Raw genomic sequence first — 21492 nt, forward strand, 5'->3', positions numbered from 1 at the left:
AACATAAAGAGTTATAATCGAAACCTAATATAATAACATGTACTTTTATAACCCGAGCAAATCTTTCTACTCGAGTATTACTAGAAAAGTTCAAAGCATGAGATCGAACCTGATTACCTTTCCTTGAAACCAAGATTCAAAACCACCATTAAATTAAGCAATCTACACACGTTTCTATATAGAAAAAAATGGCATAAAAATCCCAATCACATGAACAACAGTTTCAGTTTCTGTACTCGCCTAAGATGAAATTTTCATCAGGTATTAAAAATGGTTTCACCTTAATCAAAATTGAGTCACCAAATCACCATTCAACTTGTTTTTGAACACAAAACACATTGAAGATCGCTTAACCGTTCTTCTGGCGTATCTTTTTGCAAGCATTCAGTATGATATGCATGTCCACACGAAAGAATATCAACAGCAGGAAGAAGAGGAGGATTAATATCATCATAATACTCATCATCATCATCTTCATAATAATCATCATCCTCATATTGAAACTCATCATTGTATTCAGAATCATCGTCGTCATCTGTTGCACCCGAAAGATCCTTATTGCATATTATACATTTCTGCCCTAGTGACCCGCTTTTCGCATCATTACCTACAAATTCATTTTAAAGATTAATGCTTTTATATAAGTATTAGCGGTTTACATAATTGGCAACATTTCTTATTACACAATCTGTTAGTACCTTAAATGTAAAAGGTGTTTAAATTTTGAGAAAACACATACCTTCCCATCTGATATGAAAAAATGGTTCACATACGAACGGTTCGAGCTCACTAGTCAAAGGGTGGTTCTTCTTGTCAATATCAGCCATGAATACATTTAAAGGTTTTGTGGTTTCAATCTTTTTCTCAGCTTTTGCAGAATCTTTCAAAACTCCCCTTTTCTGTATAGTGACTGAAGAGTCTTTAAATCCGTCATTTTTTAGGGCTTTCCTCTTTTGAGAGTTTGTTGAGGCGGTTTGATTTTCAGTTTTCTGCGCTTTACTCCTCAGATTATAAGTTGGAGAACCGTTGGTTATCTGAACTTTACTCCTTAAATTATAAACTGAAGACACTTTTGGACCTGGGCCCAGGCTTGGGCCTGTGGTTTTCTGAAATTTCCTTTTCATGACGGGTGTTGGATGAAGTTTGCTCACTTGTGTACGGTTACTCTGCTGAGATTTATCTAATCGGTCAGGCGAGCCTGCAAGAATTCATCTAATATATCAAAAGTCTAACTAAACTCCAGCTGCAATTATGAACTATACGTCATGCGTAATTCGGCAATATATTTTTGACACTTGCCTACTAGTTTGTCTTTGTCACGGTTAGTAACTTCTACGGGTCCAAGCTTAGAAGAAGCCACTGGAGATCTCTTTTTAGATTTCTCCATATCAGCAGAAGTACTGAAAAGCACACTGCAAGATGAACCTATTTGTAGCCTGAATATCAAATATACGCCTATAATTTATACTTGTTCTAATAACAGGAAGAATAAATTATAATAATCTTTATAGTCGGGTGAGCCCTAATTTATACTTGTTTGTTCTAATAACAGGAAGAAAAATTTATAATCATATTTTATGCAAACACTAGATAGTATTTATAAACAAGCCCTAACCCTAATTTATGAATCGTAAATTGACATCAAGAGATGTGAAGATGGATGTAAAACCACTGACTCACCAGATGAATTAATGGATCGAATTGATGAGGGATTTTGCTTTTGCAGAAGAATTTGGGGAGAGTTCAAGACTCTGCGACAAAGAAAGGGGTTTTATTTAGGGCTTTAATGCAATTTATAGTTTTGCATTCTGTAGGCCCAGCCCGATTTCATTTATAAACGGGCCCAATGACTATTTACCTAAGTATTCCACTTATAAATGCAAAATAATAATATTATTATAAAAATAAGTTATTTGGAAAATCAAGTACTATAACCACATAACCTAAACATTTGTCCTAATCCTTCTTATCGGAAAATCGGCAGCCTAAGTTTCAATTTTAATTTACTAAAATGATTAATGATACAAGAAAATCGAGATTATGTATGATTAACAAACCCATCAATAAATTATAACTCATAAGAAGAGTAATATGATAACCATATAATATAATTTTTTTGTTATATATTGGTAAAATCTAAGTTTATACCAGTATTGTTTTGACTAAAATGGATAAAACAATCATGTAACCACTTCATCTATTCTATCTCTCTCCCTATAACTATCTGTATTCGACTAATACCATGTAACCAAAGTTCGATACTCATATACTCCCAACAATATTACTTTTGGAACAAAAACATATCAAGAGTTATATACAAAGTTTTTCATATGACCAATATACACAAAAGCGAAAATCAGCAAAAGAGTAAAGTGATCAAACAAAACGATGTCAACTGTCAAGTAATTCACTCCCGCGGCTTTTTTGTCTCTTCCATCATCTCTTACCAAACATTCTAGATCAGGAAGCAGTGCCAGGTGGCGGGTGAACCACAGTATCCGGCAACATAGCTACAGTCACCACAAAAAACTCACACCCAACCGCTAAACCATATGGGTTAGCCTCAGTCGGACCCGAAACCAACCCTGACTGCCTCGACTCACTCTTGCACTCAGCTCGAACCACTGATGACGGTTTCACGATTTGCCTCTCGATGTGCACAACCTGACCAGCAATGTAAACCGGACTGTGCAGGACGTCATCAGCATAAAGTGCAGCCGATTCTGGTGATAGATAATAATGACTACAGTTTCTGTTAATATCCGGATGCGTTGAGTACAAATGCAGCAATTTCATGAAGCTCTAACCGACCATACGATATTTTCTCCTTGTTTGCCTACGCGAGCATTAATTTATTATCAATTGCGTTACAAAATAACGATTATTATTTATTTAATATACAATTACATTTAAAAGTTTTAAAAAGACAAACCTGTTTCTCGGTTTGATGTTTTATGTAAAGAGTGTTGACCAACTCTTTACTTTGGTCCAACTCCTTTGTAAGCTGTTGTTGGGCCGCCTCGGCCTTTGTGTACCGATCAATTAACTCGGCCCGGTGCCTCACCAAAATCCCAACTCGTTTAGCAAGTACGTGAACACATTCACGAAACTCAGTAGTAGTACCGTCGTCTACATTATCATTAGCAGAACTGAAATTTATAAAATAAAATAATCAAAATTAGTAGTTTTATAAAAACATCAAAAGGATTAAAAGGTTGAAAATTATGGGTTTTACTTGGTGAGAGATTGAGCTAAAGATTGAAGTGAGTCGGCAAAAGACAACACGTCAGCAGAGGAAACCGAGGATTTAAGGCGCTCGAAAAGTGTGCGGATTTTTAAAGCGGACCCGCGTAGTTTGTTGTAATCGGACGCTCAGTTATTGGCTGCACAAAGATGGGTTTGGGCCTCTTCTCGGGCTTCGCGAAGACAATTCTTTAAATGAACACAATTCATCTGTAAAAGATTGATGAAGTTATGTTTTAGCTGTAATTGGTCAAACACGTATATCAATTCAAAATAAAACATCTCAAACGGGTCAAACATTACCTGAGACTCGTCTAGAAGATTCCGGCTAATTAGCAAATCCCTTTCAAGCTTCCCGACCTCGGCTTTAGCAGCTTCAAGTTTAGCCTCTAAGTCAGTAAGTTGGTTAGCTTTTTCTCCTAGAATGTTCTGCAATTCCGCCACGTCATCACCACTAGTCTTCCCATGGTCAACATCATCATCACATGTTTTTGAAACTTGTAACATGTTATCAACTGTCAAACTTGTAACCAATCGCATCCCGACATCTGGCACCATTTCAATCACGTCTCGGTTTGGTTCACACATTGACGAGTCCAAATTAGGGTTCGGGTTCACTATTCCAGATGAATCACTCATGTTATCATCCAAAATCTTTATACTTTTATCAACATATGAACCATCATCCATAGGCTCGGTTAATTGACCATTATGCCCCTGGAGTTCTTTATCAGATAACCTTTGTTCAAGCTCTGTTAAACGTTTCTCATACGACTCGCATTGCGTTTGTTTATCTTTCAAAACAGATTCCAACTGTTTCACATATTCATCTTTCAAACGCAAGGCCTCATTCGTCTTTTCAGCACCCTCTTTCAGTAGAATGTCCATTCTACCCTCATCGATACAATCAAACTCCAAAAGAGCAAAAGAAAGGCGCGCAAAAACCGAAGCAAGCTCGGATTTTAACTTTGCATTCTCAACTTCCATCTTATTAGTCCCAACAATTTCCCCTAATTCAATAATATCCTCACTCTTGTTATCAGGGGCAAAACGGTCCAAATCTGGTATATCAAGATCGAGTAGATTATTATCAAAAGGAGCCACATTAACATCGCATACACTTGGTGTATCAAGTAATCCCATTAATGATAATATATCTTGAGGTATATATAAACTATGAAATTTAATAAATTCTTCGCGTTTTCTAACTTCCGATTCCCGTTTAGATGCAAACTTTTCTGCCAGCTGGCCCGCCAAACCCATATAAAGTTTCATTGAAGCTTTTCGTCTCACTATCTCAGCAAAACAGGCCCGATAAGCGGGCCCGATCCCACGAACCACTTTCAAGTGCTCGAATTGCTCGTTTTGCCGATTTATTGCCTCATTAAAAACAGAGAATTTGTATCGAACGTCTCGTATCGTGTACTGAATGTATGCAATCTTTTGCACGTACCCGTGAACGAAAGTTATCATTTCCGACTTTTTGTCTTTGCAAAACGTTAAAAGGTTTGAAATTGCGACTTCGCATGCTTGCATTTTGGGAAGATGGTTTTTCTCGTGCACCTCATACATCGGGCCCAATGCTGACACAGCATCGTGAGGACGTAGGGAATTAGAGGGTTCACCGGTCAAACAATCGTCCACGAGTTTCTTTACCATGCTGACATCTTTGCTGTAATAATTTACATAAATAGATGAATGTTATCGGAATAATAGTCTTTATGATAAAGAGACAGCAAATTTCATATAAAAATGGTGTCAAAATTAAAATTGTACTAATTTGCTTCAACCTAATTTCAGAAAAAAAATTTACTTTGCCGAAATTGAAGAAAAAAAACAAGAAATAGAAACATGTGCACAGAAAAAGATGGATGCATTAAAAATCATTAATTAGAGAGAGTATTTACTAAAAGAGCACACATTAATAAAACATAACCAAAACAGAAAAATATTGATTTTGGATATTTTAGTTTTACTATTGCTGCTGGTGTACAAGACTGAGTACCAATTATTCTTTTTGGCAAATTTTCATACTCTATTTATATATTTGCATATTAATTTTGGTTCATAAACACATCTATTCAAGTCATTTCACTAATATACAAAAACTTTAGTTACACCATAAAATCAAACACTACAAAAAAAAACAGCTTCTACTAGAACAATAGCAAACTTATTTCGGTTAACATATAATATTTCCTTATTTACAGAACAATAGCAAACACCAAAATCATAAAGAATTAAACGCTTACACACGGGTGTTAACTATCAATAATCAAATTCATTATCACAACAAAGAAATCAAGAATATGATGAGATAACAAAGTTAGCTAACCTCAAAGCCTGCATAATACTCTTTTGGTCATTAATATATTGTCGGTGTTCCTTAATTGTTCTCTCGAAAACCTTATTATTAATCGAAGCTTCACTAGAAAACAAATGCTCTGTACTTTCTTTAAGATCCTTAAACTCTTCCTTAAAATCCTCAACTTTACACTCAAACTGTCTGCGAATTACTGCAATCTTCCACCATTTTCCTCAAAGTATCTTCCTTAACAAAATCCGATAAGCACGTGCGATTACTAGACTGTAACGCGGGTATAAGTTTAACCGACCTTAATTTCTCCAAATCCCTCCAAAAGTTTTAGAGTGCGATCTTTGCTGATGCGAGTAACGTTTAACGAAATCCGAATAGTTATGAAGGATCATTTTATAGATATGGTCCAAATTACCCCTGGCAATCTCTAAACCCTTTTCTTGAACCCTCTGCTCGCACGAAAGCCGTTCACACATCTCGTATTTCACAAGGATACGTTGGCAAATTGCGTCTCCGAGCTGGTGATGGTACTTAAACTGTCTTTCATATGAAGGTAACTCCTTTAAAGCGGGGTCGGATGCTTCATCCAACGGATGAGGGTCGTTTGATGATGATGGTAATGGAGGGTCAGGATTGAATCTTTCGGGTGGTTCGGTTTCTGATAGTGGGGGCGGGCTTGAATTAGTTCTCATTCTTGATTTGTTATATAAGAACACTTCTTTATCATCTGATGGGAGTTTGTATGCAGAAAGTGGTTGTCGTGGTTCTAACTTCATGTCTAGATATAACAGAAGCTGATCGCTTATTTGAATCCCCGAAAGTGATTCGATATACCTTTGGATGGATTCAACAAGGGTATACTCATCACAATTGAGCTCAAACGAATGCCCGTTTTCGGCAACATGAACCAAAAGTTTTCCCTTTTGTATAGCACCTTCCGCCACACCACTCTAACTCATCTTCTTCGCCCGGATCAAGATTCTCCAGAAAAAAAAAATGAAATCTTTCTCAATGTTACAGATGAAAAAGGTGGTAAAAGACCATTATACCCTCACCCAATTGAATATCATCATCACTGAAATCTGCACATAGATGAATTCAAATCTTAACAAAATCCCCAAATTTAATGTAAACAAAACCCTAATTCTCACCAAACATTAATACCCGGATCCTACAAAAATCAGACTGATGACGTAAGCAAACAGGGGACAAAAACAGAACAGAAGAGAACAGAACGAAAATCAAGTTAATCACGAAACACGGTACCTTAAATAAAAACCGAATAAAATAATTAAAAAAAAAAAAACGAAAGTGAGTGATGATTGTTGATCGTGGGAAGAATATTATTATGAATATAAAATTGTAGGAAATAGTCAGATAGGAACCTTCTGAGAAGAGTAACCCACAAGGCAAGCACTTGAAAAAGATTGAAACTTTATGATGTTTGTGTTCACTCGAAAGCAATGATCAAAGTGTTGACGATGATGAAGTCGAGTGTGTAATGTAATGTAATGTAAATTCGACTGGTTCGTCGTTTCCTATTCGTGTGGGTTTTCGTTGATGATGAAATGTGTAATCTTATGATTTTGGGGCTGATTATTATAGGTTTACAGTTTCTGGCTTTTAGTTATTGATCATAGATCTTTCAGTAACCAATGACGGTTTCAATGGTTTTTAATTGAATATGAAATGAGTTTTGACACAAAATACTCACAGCTGCAAATGGTATTTAGATGGTTCATTGAGTTTATGATTATGAACAATTTTTAATTACTCATTACGGTTTGTGTTTTGCAGGCTCTTTGGGTTGCTGTATTTGCTGAAGGAGTGGCTGTTGACTAGGTTAGAGCTGCAGGGGCTGAAATGGTAGGTGGGGAAGACCAAATTGAAGGAATGGTAACTCATCATTCTCATGCTATAATGTTATATTTTCAATTATTGTTTTCACAATCTTAATTAATAGAAATTGGCGAAATAAATACACTCGCCTGTGAGTATTTTTTGGGCTAAACTGAACTATTTTTCATGATAAAATCCAACTAAATTACTTAATTCGTATGGGCATATAGCTACACATACTTGAGTTTTAATGGCTTCAAAGGGGAGAATACCGAGTGAGCTTCAATACCTTCATCTGCACCAAAAACGTTTTTGAAATCTGAATCTTTCTGATTGTTTGCATGAGAAAATTTGTATTTTAGGGATGTTGGTGACAATCATTTGGTTGGAACTATAAAGAGAATTGATAAGTGGCACGACGTATTCAAGAATAAGAACAAGGCATCTCAACAAAATGTTCACGTGGTAACTGTGGCTTCTCAACCGTCGCATATTAAACCCGGTTGTTGCGCCGCAGATGAAGGTTGTCGGAGACTTTGCTTGTTGTTTAGGATTTCATTGGAAAATCGACTGAGAAACCTAAAAAAAGGTACTTATATGAGAAACCATTTTTATGAATATGTTATGATATCTCCTAATTTTTGTTGATTTCACTAAAGCGAATACATGTAGCTTCAAAATTGGACCGGAAGTGCGGGATTCTCTGGTATAGTTTAAACCAGCTGTTAAAAATTGGAAGTTTTTAAATAATGGGCCTAATTAACCCAATAAATCGTTGCTCTTTTAAAAAAGGATAACTAACCCGGGTAACAAGAGTTAAGAAGGTCTATATTAGTTAACGGGTCAAAATAACCTGATAACCATTTCAAATTGTACATGTTAACAAGTTCTTTATTAACGGGTCACTTGGTCTATTGGTCACTCCTAATTGTATGTGTCAATCTTGAAAAAATTATATTTGTTTATGGGTTATTAAATAAGCATATTGGTGTTACAACACAATTGGTGAAATTTTTTGATCAGAAACTACTATTTCTTTATTTTGACCAAAGGGATATTAAATGATTGCAGGGGCAAAATGGTAATTTTTCATCACCCGTGTAATGCAAACTTGCGAAAGCATTGGCAGCAATCCCAATACCAAAATCTAACTTTTGGGTACAGATTGCAGGCCCAAGTTTAGGTGCAGCTACCGAGGCGGAAGCCGGTGTAGCCACCACAAAAATAAAATATAGCGGTCTGATGGATGTGGCAAAGCATGTCTTAAAATCTGAAGGCGGAATTATAGATCGAGTGTACTTTACACGTTGGCAATGCATCAGGTTAGTATGTTTTATGCCACTAATCTATTTAGTTTTATTACTTAAAGTCCTTAAGTTCGATTATAATAATTATATTAATTATGGTGTTGGTTGCATATAGCCAGTGCGTTACAATTTATACCTGATAAAGGGATCTCAAGTAGTTGATGGAACTTAGAAAACAAGAATCTGTGATCGTGTGGGCCTCACAATTTTCAAGCCCCAGAGGCGAATGCAGGGAACAATCACAATATGGCTCATATGATCATACAAGGTAACAATCATAAAAAGAAACGATCACAAAAGGTATCATCTCCTAAATGCATGCGAGCCTTTTTTCGAATTCCATTAGTCTAAATATGCAATCTTTCGGGTTAGTTTACGTAGAACTCCATGCCCATTTAGGTAAACGGGTTGTGTGCGGGCCATGGTTTGGGTTTTATTGAGACATTATATAAATTGTATAAAATAATAAATAGAAAGGGTTGTCAAAGCATAAAACAAGTTATGAAAAAATAAACTATCAAAGTAGTATAAAATAAGATGTTGCTTGCTCTGCACTCTTTCATGGTTTTAAACCGAACCATGAACATCCCGAATATGAATAAATATATAATTTTAAAATTGCTGTCACTGTATTGAAAAACATGTGGACTCATTTTGGTGGTCAACTTGATCAGTAGCACAATATGATTTGAGATCATGCATATTAGTGCAAAGGGAATTTAGCATTTTTATGGGGATTATTTGCAAGGGCAATATGGGCATTTGATATTCAAGTTTGACTAACTGTTGCAAATGGTTTAGTTAAAATTTCAGTTTGACACAAAGTTTGACTAACTGTTAGTTAAATAGTCAAAATTGGACTCTACCTTATCTAATTTGTATTATACCAGGGGTAGTTTTGGAAATATCAAACATGTTTTGGATTACACAGTAGAACAAAATTGTTCACAAGTAAACGGGCCGAAGCTCAAGATAAGAGTTGATTGAGTTTCATATTTCTATCATTCTAGGCTCAAAGTGCCATCATGGCTATTTTGGGGTATCGTGACAAAGTGATTTCGGGTAATTCTTGTGACGAGTAATATTGTATTGGTTATTATGTTTCAAGGGGCAACTAGCTTATGTTTTGTTTGAATGTAATGTAGATGTGATGGAACTAAAAAAGCTTTTGTGCGGTTGACTTCGGATTATGTTGCGTTGGATGTTGCTAACAAGATTGGAATCATCTAAGCTAGAGCTTTATTGCTTCAGGAAAAGGTGCATTATGATATTTGACATTTATGTTCTTTTTGTTGTCTTGAGTAGGTTTCAAAATTTCTTATGTTTGATTAAAAGTTTTTATTGGATTATATATTTTATAGTTGTAGCTTTTGTATTGAAATTACATTTGTTTGTTACATGAAGAGTTATGCTTGCATATTAGTGATCTACTTAATAAACAAATAGCCGTACATATTAATTACATGTTGGATATTGATATGATGATTAATAAACAAATAGCAGTACTTGTTACATGTTTGTGAACTCAACTCTAAACATAATCCCAAATTAAATTTGTGCTTGTGATTATGATATGAACCCAGTATTGACAGAATAATAGTTGTTAATTGCTCCAAGTCACAATTTGATTTAACCAAAACAGTAAAAACCATCACTTTACCATTAATACCTAAACATATATCTACATGCATGTTGAGTTCATATTTAAATTACATCAACAAAAATTTGTGTCTTAGTTTACTTCGATAATATAACTCAAATGCGTATTAGTGCATGCTAGGAAAAACACTTGAATGATGTTAGTTATAGCTGCAATAGTTAGTTTTTAGACATTTTGTCTTTGTTAACACTCAAGTAATTAAATGATTATGTTTCTTTGTGAATGCAATTGTGATCCGAAAACATAATGATTTCAAGCAACCCGGAAAGAGATACATGTCATGGGATCCAACCAGGTACATATTAGATCTCGGTTGTTTATAACAGGTATTAGATTTCATTAATTGTGTTAACCGTTCATGTTAATACTCTATAAGCAATAAGATTCATTGTCCGAATGGTTTAGATGTTGTCTGACCCACGGGTTAATCATGAACTACAGTATTTGGATCTTATACTGGACCAGGTTTGTACTTGTTTCTGTCAATATAAGTTATAACTTTGGTTTATCTTATTTTATATGATATGCAAAAATTTGATGAACAATAATAGAACCTATGAATTTGATGAATAATACTGAAGTTGTGTACGGATATGATTTTGACTGACTTAGGATGACTTAAGATCAGGGCCTAAGTTTCTTAAATAACTAATGCCTTAACTCATGCTTAGAATTGTTAGGATTAAACGCACACACGAAACTGAACACACACACGAAAGCAATAAACGAACACGAGGATTTAACGTGGTTCGGTCTAAACTGACCTACGTCCACGGGTGGCAACTAGGTATATCTTTATTGAGTGACCAATATTACAAGTACATAATGTTGTTTATATAGAGACTGAACTAGGGTTAGTAAATTATTATGCAAGAAATCTAAACCGGGCCGGGCTTGGGCCCGACCTCCCACACCCGTCTCCTCTTTTGACTTCATATAATAAACCGGGCCAACAAGGCCTACGAACCCAACAATCTCCCACTCGGAGGCCTTGAGTACTCTCGTCTGCACTCCTGATTGTACTTCTGTAATCTGAACATTAAACTTCTTCTAGTTGCCACCGCCTTCTCATCAATTAACCTGAAGGCCCGTTGAAGCTCCCCAGAGCTCCAACACGTCAGTCACGGCTGAAACTGCCCCTGACCCATTCTCTGTCCCTACCGGCTCCCACTGTAACGAACTACCGGATCCTGAGATAACCTGAGAACAAACACTCTCCATATTCAGCAAGTAATTCATTGGAGAGACTTTTACAGCTGGAATACTAGTTTTCTTAATCCACTGTCGACTTGGAACTGTAACTGAAACACGACCTGTGCTCCCACTGTCACGATGTCCCCCAACTGATTTAACCTTCCTAGCTCGTTCATCCTGAATCTTCACTTTGGCTCTGGGTTTGTTACTTGCAAAACGAACCTTCTTCTGCCCACGAGATTCTGTGAACCGGATTTTGTCTTTCACCAAAACTGGATCCACTCCTTTCGGTGACATATCGACCATATACAGCGAACCCATTTTCTTGCCACGAGCAACCACGAGATTCCCTTTGACTACCTTCCACTGCCCATTCCCGAACTTAACATCGTGCCCTTGGTCATCCAACTGCCCAACTGATATCAAACGTTTCTTCAAACTTGGAATAACCCTCACGTCTTTCAAAGTCCAAGAAGTACCGGCTGAAGTTATCAAATCAACGTCTCCCATACCCGTAACCTCTAAAATATCATCATTCGCTAGTCGAACCTTTCCAAAATCCCCAAATTTAAGATTCTTCATCGTTTCACTACAGTGAGTGGCATGAAACGATGCACCAGAATCCATCACCCAAGCATCAACGCTACTCTCAACACTACAAACCAAAGCCTCATCACTACTGACCCCGTCATCTGTGTCGTCTTCTGTAACGTTCACCTCTTTCTTACCATTCGGACACTGATTCCTGAAGTGTCCTTTCTCTTTACAACCCCAACATTCAATATCCTTACGAGTCTTAGACTGACTCCTCTTCCTGCTCCCACTGCCTCGCTGTTTTCCCCTACCTCTACCTTCTATGACTAGCATATTGCCTGATGATTCACCTGAACTTCTGCGTCTTGAATCTTCTCCCAGAATCAGATCTCGAATCCCATCGAAAGTAATATTTGTAGACGAACTACAAACTGCAGTCACTGTTTGCGACCAACTGTCGGGCAAAGAGGATAATAACAAGAGGCCTTGAACTTCATCATCAAACTTAATGTCAACTGACACTAAGCGGGACAAGATCGAATTAAGATTATTGATATGAGTTGTAACTGACCCACCCTCTTTCATTCTTGTTGTCACTAGCTCTCGGATAAGATAGACTTTATTCGCTGCCGAAGGCTTCTCATACATGTTGGATAGCGCCTCCATCATACCACGTGCTGTGGTTTCTTTCATGATGTTAAATGCCACATCTTCCGACAACGACAATGTAATACAAGCCCTAGCTTTCTTGTCTAACTTCTTCCAATCTGCTTCTGACAACTTTTCTGGTTTTTCATCCTCGAACACTACATCCAAGTCTTTCTGACAAAGTAGTGCCTCAATCTGCATCTTCCACCAACCGAACTTCTGTCCGTCAAACTTCTGTATCGAAACCTTTCCGTCTTCTGCCATTACAATGACTAAAACAAAAAACTGGATAAAAACAGAGACAGATACAGCAACACGAGCCTGAACTTAACGATTGTTCTACTGAACTCTGTTAAAAAATCAACCTATTTATACGCAGCGGAATATCGAACTGAAAATCAGAAACCGAAACTTTAAACTGAAACGATAAACCTGACAAACGCGGTTGGCACTGGTTCTCGATTTCTTTAACGTTTCTTCTGACTTGACAACTGTTCTTCAATGAAAATAGGAATCGATTCAACTGTTCTTAGCTCGTAATTTGCTAAACCGAAACTGATCAGAAAAAACGAACCAGCAGCTGCGGAACCCTAATCAGCGGCGGCGGACTGTAGCAGCGGCGGCGGTACTGTAGCGGCGGCGCGGTACTGTAGCGGCGGCGCGGTACTGTAGCGGCGGCGACGGTACTGTAGCGGCGGCGGAACCCTAGCGCAGTAGGGTGGCGGCGGCTGGATGGTTTGGCGGCGACTCGGCTGGTTCAACGTGTTCTTCGTGTGATCCGAACCTAAGCTCTAGATACCACTTGTTAGGATTAAACGCACACACGAAACTGAACACACACACGAAAGCAATAAACGAACACGAGGATTTAACGTGGTTCGGTCTAAACTGACCTACGTCCACGGGTGGCAACTAGGTATATCTTTATTGAGTGACCAATATTACAAGTATATAATGTTGTTTATATAGAGACTGAACTAGGGTTAGTAAATTATTATGCAAGAAATCTAAACCGGGCCGGGCTTGGGCCCGACCGCCCACACCCGTCTCCTCTTTTGACTTCATATAATAAACCGGGCCAACAAGACCTACGAACCCAACAAGAATAACTATATTCTCATCACTATCTATTTTATTTTTAAATAAGAAGAAATTTAAAATGTAATACGGGTTTCTTTCTTATTTTTGTACATTGTGGGTGATGTTACAGGCTAACCGGCCTATGGGGCAGAAGATAGCATCACACCTTAGTGTAGGGATGATGTTAGGATGGTACCGGTAACAACAGGTGGATCCCTAAAATCCCGATCCCGAAAATTTGAAATTGGTACCGGTACCAAAATATTCGGTTTGGTACCGGCATTTTGTGCAAAATTTAGGAAATACCCGTACCAGTACGGCAATACCAAAACTCAAAACTTCGGTACCGAATACCAATCGGTACCGATACCCAAAACGCTCATCCCTACCTCAATGTGTTACCTAAATATTGAATTTAAATGACTTAATGAAGGGTTTGATTTAAATATCCAGTTGAATCAAGTGTAATATTATATGTTATTTAATTTTACTTTTATTTTCTTAAAGCATTCCCTAAAATCTCTAAGTTGAAATCAGGCATATTATTTTTTCTCAACGTTTATAAGAATATACTGTATGAATTGTAAAATGAATACTACTTCAATAAGTAAGATAATTTGTTAACTGAGTGGTGGCAAGAAAAATAAACACTAACAGACTATCCCATTTTATCAGCAGAGAAACCTTTACCTTTTGATCAAGATGATTGGAGCATTATGCAAAGATGACAGCAGAAATCTGTGAGCAGTACAACTTGTTTGTGATGATCTCCTCGTTTGGGAGCATTATACTTTATGCGGTATTCATTTTTTTAAATCTGTTTTGTGTAGTTTGTTAGAGTAGGCAACCAAGGAGTAAGAATTTTTGGCTAATTGTTGTCTAACAGTCTAACACTTCAATTCTTGGTATCGTAAACCATACGAAATCCAAATTTTACTATCGTAAATGTCGGTAACAGAACAACCCGCTACTAATTGAATCACAATTGTTTTCCCGCCGCAACACGCGGACACTCTTACTAATAATTGATAATTGATAATCGATAAAGATTATCTTTTTTTTTTCAATTTTTGATTTTTAAATTTTAATCAAATCATGGTTTTTTTAGATCATGGTTGTTAAATAATTTTGTAATTGGCAAGTGTGGTCCTTGTGTTTTCTCGTATCGTGTTAAGAAAAATATCAAATATAAAGTTTCGGGTTGATGGTTGGGTTGGTGATTCATCAATAGAAATAATCTCCATACATCTTTAGGTTTTGAATTTGAGTTATAGAATTTAAATAGAAAAAAATTTGTTTTCTTTTTTAAAAGGGAAAAAACAATAGATTGAACGTGTGGGAAGGGTTTGATAAGTGGTAACCACTTTTGGTTTTTAAAACGAAAGTCAATTCGTGAAACTTCGTTGTGTACTTTGGAGTCCCCTTGTTTAAAAAAGAATGAATACTTCATTTTAATAATTTATATTTTGTTTCATTCACTGGTGTTAATCTATATTTTAAGATATACCACAGCAGTCTTAAGTTATGAATTATTTATCGCCAACAAGTTTTTTACTAACTAGGTTAGCTTTCATTATCTTTTTATGATGTGGATGATGGCGTGTACGATTGTGTGACAAAAAGAGTGAAGTGGATTACTTATGTGATCAAAAATTGTTTTTAAATTAAAATTAATTTTTTCTAACCAAAATAAACGAACAAAACTACTTTTTATAACAAAAATAAATGAACCAAACTACTTTTTTTAACAAAAATGAACGAATCAAATCATCTTTTTTTAATAAAAAATAAACGAACCACATCTCATTGTTGATGATGAAGATGTGTCGTTGAACAAGTGATTGAAAAATATCCACACAAAATTTTAAATAAGACAACTAAAATAACACCCGTCTTCATCGGCAAATTTAAATAGAAATGCGTCTTCGTCGGCAAGTATGGAGAAAATAAGGTTGTACACGGGATTGTCAAACCCTATGATGTCGGCGAGAACATTTCAAAGGCAGTCGCATACAACGATTTTTGAATTATCCCAAAAGTTGCCTTTATTGACATGTTTGCTTCAAATTTTGCCGAAGAAGACGGGTTACAAACATGTGACTATTTCTGATTCGAATTTAAGAACCCGTCGTTGCAAATACCAAGTCGTCGTATGCGATGGGTTTGTAAGGAACATTTCTGGAATTTAAGAAAAAGTAGAAAAAATTATGTCTTCCAAAATGGAATCTGATAAGTGAGATTTCGAGTAAGTGTTTCCATAATCTTCTTCTGTCCGAAGAAAGGACATTTAAGGAACATCTCTCATTAAAATTGACATTTTGAGATTTTTCAGTATATATATAAATATATATATACCATTGTTGACGTTTTGTGGGGTTAAAATCTAACTGAATCGATTTTTTTAAATCGAATAACTTTTTAAAACCTTCTAAACTTTCTTTAAATTTTTTAAAATTACTATGAAATAGAAAGAATTATTATCTATTTTAAGTACAGTGTTATAGTTTTTTTGATTTTTTTAAAAGTATGTAATTATCTAATTGATATGTGATTATGTAACTAAGCATGTGATTATATAAGCGGGTACGCGATTATGTTGGTACTTAATTTTATATGGGTGTTTTATGCTTATAGATTATGGTATGTGATACATAATTATATATTGACATTAATGTCCATCGCCTGAAATACATTTGTCACATTTTGGTGGTTTTCTATGCTTCACATTATTTTCACCCTTTGTACAAAAATTGTCATATAAGTTTGTTTTATTTAAACTTTGTAATTATTAGAATTATAAAGTTGACATAAATGTACTTGAATTTTTAAAGATTTCATGTTAGTTGTTAGGATAACTTTGAAAGTTAGTTTTAAGATTAAAAGTTACTAGAGGGATTTTTAAGCGTCTATATTCATAAATGTATATGCTGATCCCAAGAGATAATCTTGTGAACCCAATGAGTAATGATTATTCATGTGGTCAATTGGTATGAGAAATTGTGGTGTTTATCAGGTCGGTTTTCAAGTTATGTAGAAAGTAAAAATGAAACTTCCTTACTATTCTATGCAAGTCGCTCCTTTTTAACATCTATTTAACATTGGAAGTTAGAATCCTTTTTCATCAGATGTTCATGGAATTCAATGTATGCAAAGTTTCATCATGTAATTTCCACTTTCTCAATATTAATAAAACATGAGAACTCTAGAATGCATGTATGTGATTAATGCATTCAAACTCGTGCAAAACGTAGTTGTCAAGTACAAAGTACGGTATGACAATCTCACACGACGATTCAAACCTTAACAAATACTCGTGTTTCAAATAGAAAAGTGTGTGCGTCAAAACAGAAAAGCGTGTGTCAAATGTCGTTTTTTAAATATCTAATTGACAACTTTCTACGCAATCATATGTGCACCCTATGCATAAAATGTTGTTCCCTGGTGACGAGCATGAGTTGGTGAATGTTGCTACAATTTGTCTGCTATGTGCAGCTGTGTAAGTTGAAGTGACCCATGGGACCATAAGGATGTGGACTGGTTGAAATTTGAAAAATAATTTTTTATTTAGCTTGTCAAATTGTTGCAATTAAACCCCAGTTGTTGGCATACAAAAGAGTGACATAGGCATGTGAAAACCAGTTATTGCAACCTCTTAGCCGCAAAGTGGACCACTTCCCAAACTTAATAACTTTAGGTTAGCCTTGCTATTAGGCTTTTATCAGTTTACTAGCTTTAGAACCCGTGTAATGCACTGGAAGTTCAAAAGAAATACAATTAAACTATAGAAGTTAAATGATAAATTAAAAAAAACATATATTTTATCAAATTAACTTGTTTAATAAGTTCAAATTACATTTTCAAGTGGAATATTCATACGACTATGTGGTGCATTCTCACGCAATTTATTCATAATCATTAAAAAGACAAACCTAGTGATTTTATAAGTTGTAATTATATTTTTTTAATAAAATAACGAATTGTAACAAAAGATGATAAGATGTTTCATTATAAATGACATAAAAAGAGAAATCATATATAAAATTAGCATTACTAAAACAGGCTTTTGTGATACATATTTGAAAGAAATGGGTGAGAATTTCATGGCTCCATGGAGAGATTGAATGAATACGTTAGAATAAAGTTGTTATTCATTCATATTTTTTTCTTATTTTTATCTACTTAGACATATTAATATTGTTCATTAATTTTTACCACATTCATCTTCTATACTGAAAAGTGTTTACAAAATTGATTAAATGATATAAATATTTTTATTATACTGACATAAATACTCGCATATTTTTAATCCTTATAATTTAGGTTATTAGTTATTTGATTAAATGATGGATTCATATGTTTTGATTATACTGACATAAATAAGTTTTCACTAAAAATAGAAAAATGGTTTGAGCAATAAATTTTTGCTAAGAACAAATCTCCAAATGACACGTGTCCCAAGTTAATTTACTTTATTAGAATAGATAGATGTTGAGTATGAGCGTATAACTCTTTAACTACCATGACATATTTTAACATTTATTTCTAATTATTGTAAAAATTGGCTCTCTCTTAGTTAGTTTGATTCGATACAATTCCGTTACTAGAATATGCAGAGTTTTATTTTTCACTTTATGAAACAATGACATTTATACAAGAAATTGCGTTTGAATCGCTAACAGGAGTTTAAGTCGGATGTGCGGGTTTGAAACTGAATCAATTTTAAATCAAAAACTAATACTATATTGTATTGCATGTCTTTCTCAAATTTTCTACTCAATATTTATAGTTTAGGAATTTGTGATGTGGTAACTATACCCTAACCTACTTGTGTCTAGACCAACAATATATCTTAGAATCATAGCTATGTATTGTAGAAGTCCAAAACACATCATAATGTAGGTTTGGAACTGATGGTAATTCCAGATCATATTCATAAGTCGGTGAATATGGAATGACTTAAGTTGACAAGTTGATTATTTTTTTAATTGTGATATGATTAACATGGTAATGTATTAATTACTAAGTTAGGATTAAATCTACATCTATACATACTATTAAAGCAAACCTCAATTTTCACTTGTCAACATTCTAGGCCCTCCACATCATTGTCACCTCAATGCCAACTCACCAATTTTCTTTCCTGCTCTTACCAAATCATCACCTACCCTATATTTAAACCTTAACAATTAACATTTTTTTACCCTAAACATATTTTCTATCTTTCTCTACTAAACTGGATTGTGTCAATAACCTCTCGTATATTCCTTTCACCTAGATCTATATTTCTATTAAATTTTTTCCGGTAAGGTTATATTTTATAATAAACTTCCGATTGTTGATATATGCTTTTCCGGCAACATTATATTTCTTTCCGGTTATTGTTTCCTCTAACGTTTGATCTTCATTTTCATTCTTATTTCATTTGATTAAAATCAGTTTAGGTTGTAAATCAAAAACGACGATGAAGCTGATATGTGGACGTTATTACGTTTTTCGGTAAGTTTTTCCGGTTATGTGTTATATCTATAACAATGGTTGTTTTATATTTATTTGAAGTTTTATATTTTTCATGTGTTTTTGTTTTATATGTTGTTCTTCTAGGTTATAAATAAAAATCCTCTTCATCCATGGAGAGTATGATTATTTCATTTTTCCGGTAAGGCAAATTTAAAATTTCCGGTTATAAATAATAATTATAATCTTCCATAATATTAATATTATAACAAAACTTTATTATTTCAGGTTATTGACCCGATTGATTTAAGGAATATTTCATTTTACCTTCTATCCAAATCGAAGATACCATGGTTCATTGCCATTATTTGTTATTTCCGGTAAAATATTCAAATTTTCCGGTTATAAATTAAATATCAAATGTTCCATAATATCAATATTAATATTCTACTTTATAATTTCAGGTTAATGTCCCGAATGATACAAGCTAATTTCACTTTCAGTTCTAAAAAAAATCCTAGATACGATGGTGATTCTCACTCTTTCGTTTTTTCGGTAACACCTTAAAAATTTTCCAGTTATTAATTATCATAAAAATATTCCATAATATCAATAATAATATTCGACTTTATTATTTCAGGTTATTGTCCGACTCATATAATATAATTTCATGGATTGAGCATGACTTTATAAGATGTATTTTTTTTTTGTATATTGATGTATATTTCTTTTTTGAATATTCATGTATATTCATATTCATTATTTTTATATAAAAGGAAATATTCCCCTCCCCACACTTGAATCTCACATTGTCCTCAATGTGACAAGATTCATGAAAATATAGATATTCTAATTTATGGGTAAAAATGGAGAGTTACTTCCCTACGGGTTAACGATATTCCGACAGAGCGTCCCCTGTTTTTCGTCCGTTTTCCTGTTTTTGTACCTATATAATATAAAACTGCAAACATCCACAAACAACCAAGCTAAACTACTGAAAATTGGGTATGGAATCATCCATCCCTTGCCTTTTCGGGCTAAATTAGTACCTAGCATAATGTCTTTGGCACTCATTGCCATAATAGTATCCAAACCAACACAAACACAAACAAACAAGTACGATGAAAAGTAATTTTTTCAAAACACACATAATAATAAGTTCATAAAATAACGCCAACCCGTGCCCGTGCCCATGCCCAACCTACCTGTGCCGTCAGTCATTAGTTACCCGTGTCCGGGTCAAACGGTCCCCACTGCCTATCCATGCTATAGCCCAATCGTTCAATCTCTCGCCTCGTTGCTTCATACTCGGCTGCTCGCTGTGCATCGGAGGCAGCCATTTGCTCGTTGATCATGTTAAATGAGGCAGTAGTGTTAGTTGAGAATTGATCGATCAGTCCATATATACCCTCCAAAGAGTATCGGCTATCATGTGATGAACCGGGGCCGACCCCTGATGAAGATGGGCCTCCTGTCTGATGGTAGGTTCGGCGGCGGTTCTGTCTGGGCGGTGATTGTCGTCTCTCATGCACATCCTGTATCATCATCTTTGACGGGTCTTCTGGATCCCAAACCTGATTGTACTTGTCACAAAATCTCCACACACCCGGGCTGATTTGCTGAACCATCTGCATGCTCTCACAGTAATCAAGGTTGAGAGCTATCGAGTCTAGGCTTGAAGTTCCTTCTGTGTCTGCACCATAGGCCCTGTAGAGGTTGTAGATCCAGGGACCACCAAAGATCGGGGTATTTCCTCGGGCAGTGGAATTTTCATGAGAAGCTTGCAAAATAGCATAGTGATATTGCATGGTACTTCGTTTTTCATGCAGTACAATTCCCAAAGATCCCTTAGGTTGACAACCCCTTCGCTCTGTCCTCTAGCTGTGACGTATGACTCAGCAAACGGTGGACGTACCTCATTAGCGGGTCACACAGTGCTGTGCTCTTTGAAACGCTCGGTCTATACCTTGATGTTCCATAACTCAACTGTTCCCAAGCTTCTTCCCTTATGGCACCTGCTTCAGCTTCATCATCGTCACCCTCATCTGTAAAGGTTGTTTTAGCCTCGTACTAGATGTCCGTGTCAGTTTCCTCGGCTGTGTAAATACCCAAATCAATTCTCAGTTGAGTGACAGAGGTTGTATGCCAAACACCCCCACATCGGAACTCTATTGCCTTGGTATCCCACATGTCAAACCTTTTCTTTTTCATGTTGA

General features: G+C 35.4%; 1 protein-coding gene and 1 pseudogene across 2 annotated transcripts; both read right to left on the minus strand.

Moving 5' to 3' along the window:
• Positions 1-101: 101 nt before the first annotated feature.
• On the minus strand, positions 102-1267 carry LOC143584060 (uncharacterized). The gene is made up of 2 exons (XM_077066214.1): positions 740-1267; positions 102-607 (listed from the first exon to the last, which is right to left on the minus strand). Exons 1-2 carry the CDS (start codon positions 1122-1124, stop codon positions 312-314), a joined length of 681 nt encoding a protein of 226 aa, XP_076922329.1. The 5' UTR covers positions 1125-1267; the 3' UTR covers positions 102-311.
• Positions 1268-2411: 1144 nt separating this feature from the next.
• On the minus strand, positions 2412-6519 carry LOC143584061 (autophagy-related protein 11-like; annotated as a pseudogene). The gene is made up of 5 exons (XR_013144285.1): positions 5579-6519; positions 3547-4915; positions 3236-3453; positions 2933-3149; positions 2412-2836 (listed from the first exon to the last, which is right to left on the minus strand). The product of XR_013144285.1 is annotated as an autophagy-related protein 11-like (transcript).
• Between the last annotated feature and the right edge of the window lie 14973 nt (positions 6520-21492).

The sequence above is a fragment of the Bidens hawaiensis genome, unplaced genomic scaffold (assembly GCF_021521415.1).
Source record: "Bidens hawaiensis isolate Kalapana, Puna unplaced genomic scaffold, B.hawaiensis_p1.1 tig00032782_1, whole genome shotgun sequence".
Lineage (NCBI taxonomy): Eukaryota > Viridiplantae > Streptophyta > Magnoliopsida > Asterales > Asteraceae > Bidens > Bidens hawaiensis.

Bases quoted from the DNA above. Each gene is read 5' to 3' on its own strand.
- LOC143584060 (XM_077066214.1), bottom strand. From the start codon at position 1,124: ATGAAAAGGAAATTTCAGAAAACCACAGGCCCAAGCCTGGGCCCAGGT. The intron at 608-739 runs GTATGTGTTTTC...ATGAATTTGTAG, and splicing joins TTTTCATATCAGATGGGAAG to GTAATGATGCGAAAAGCGGG.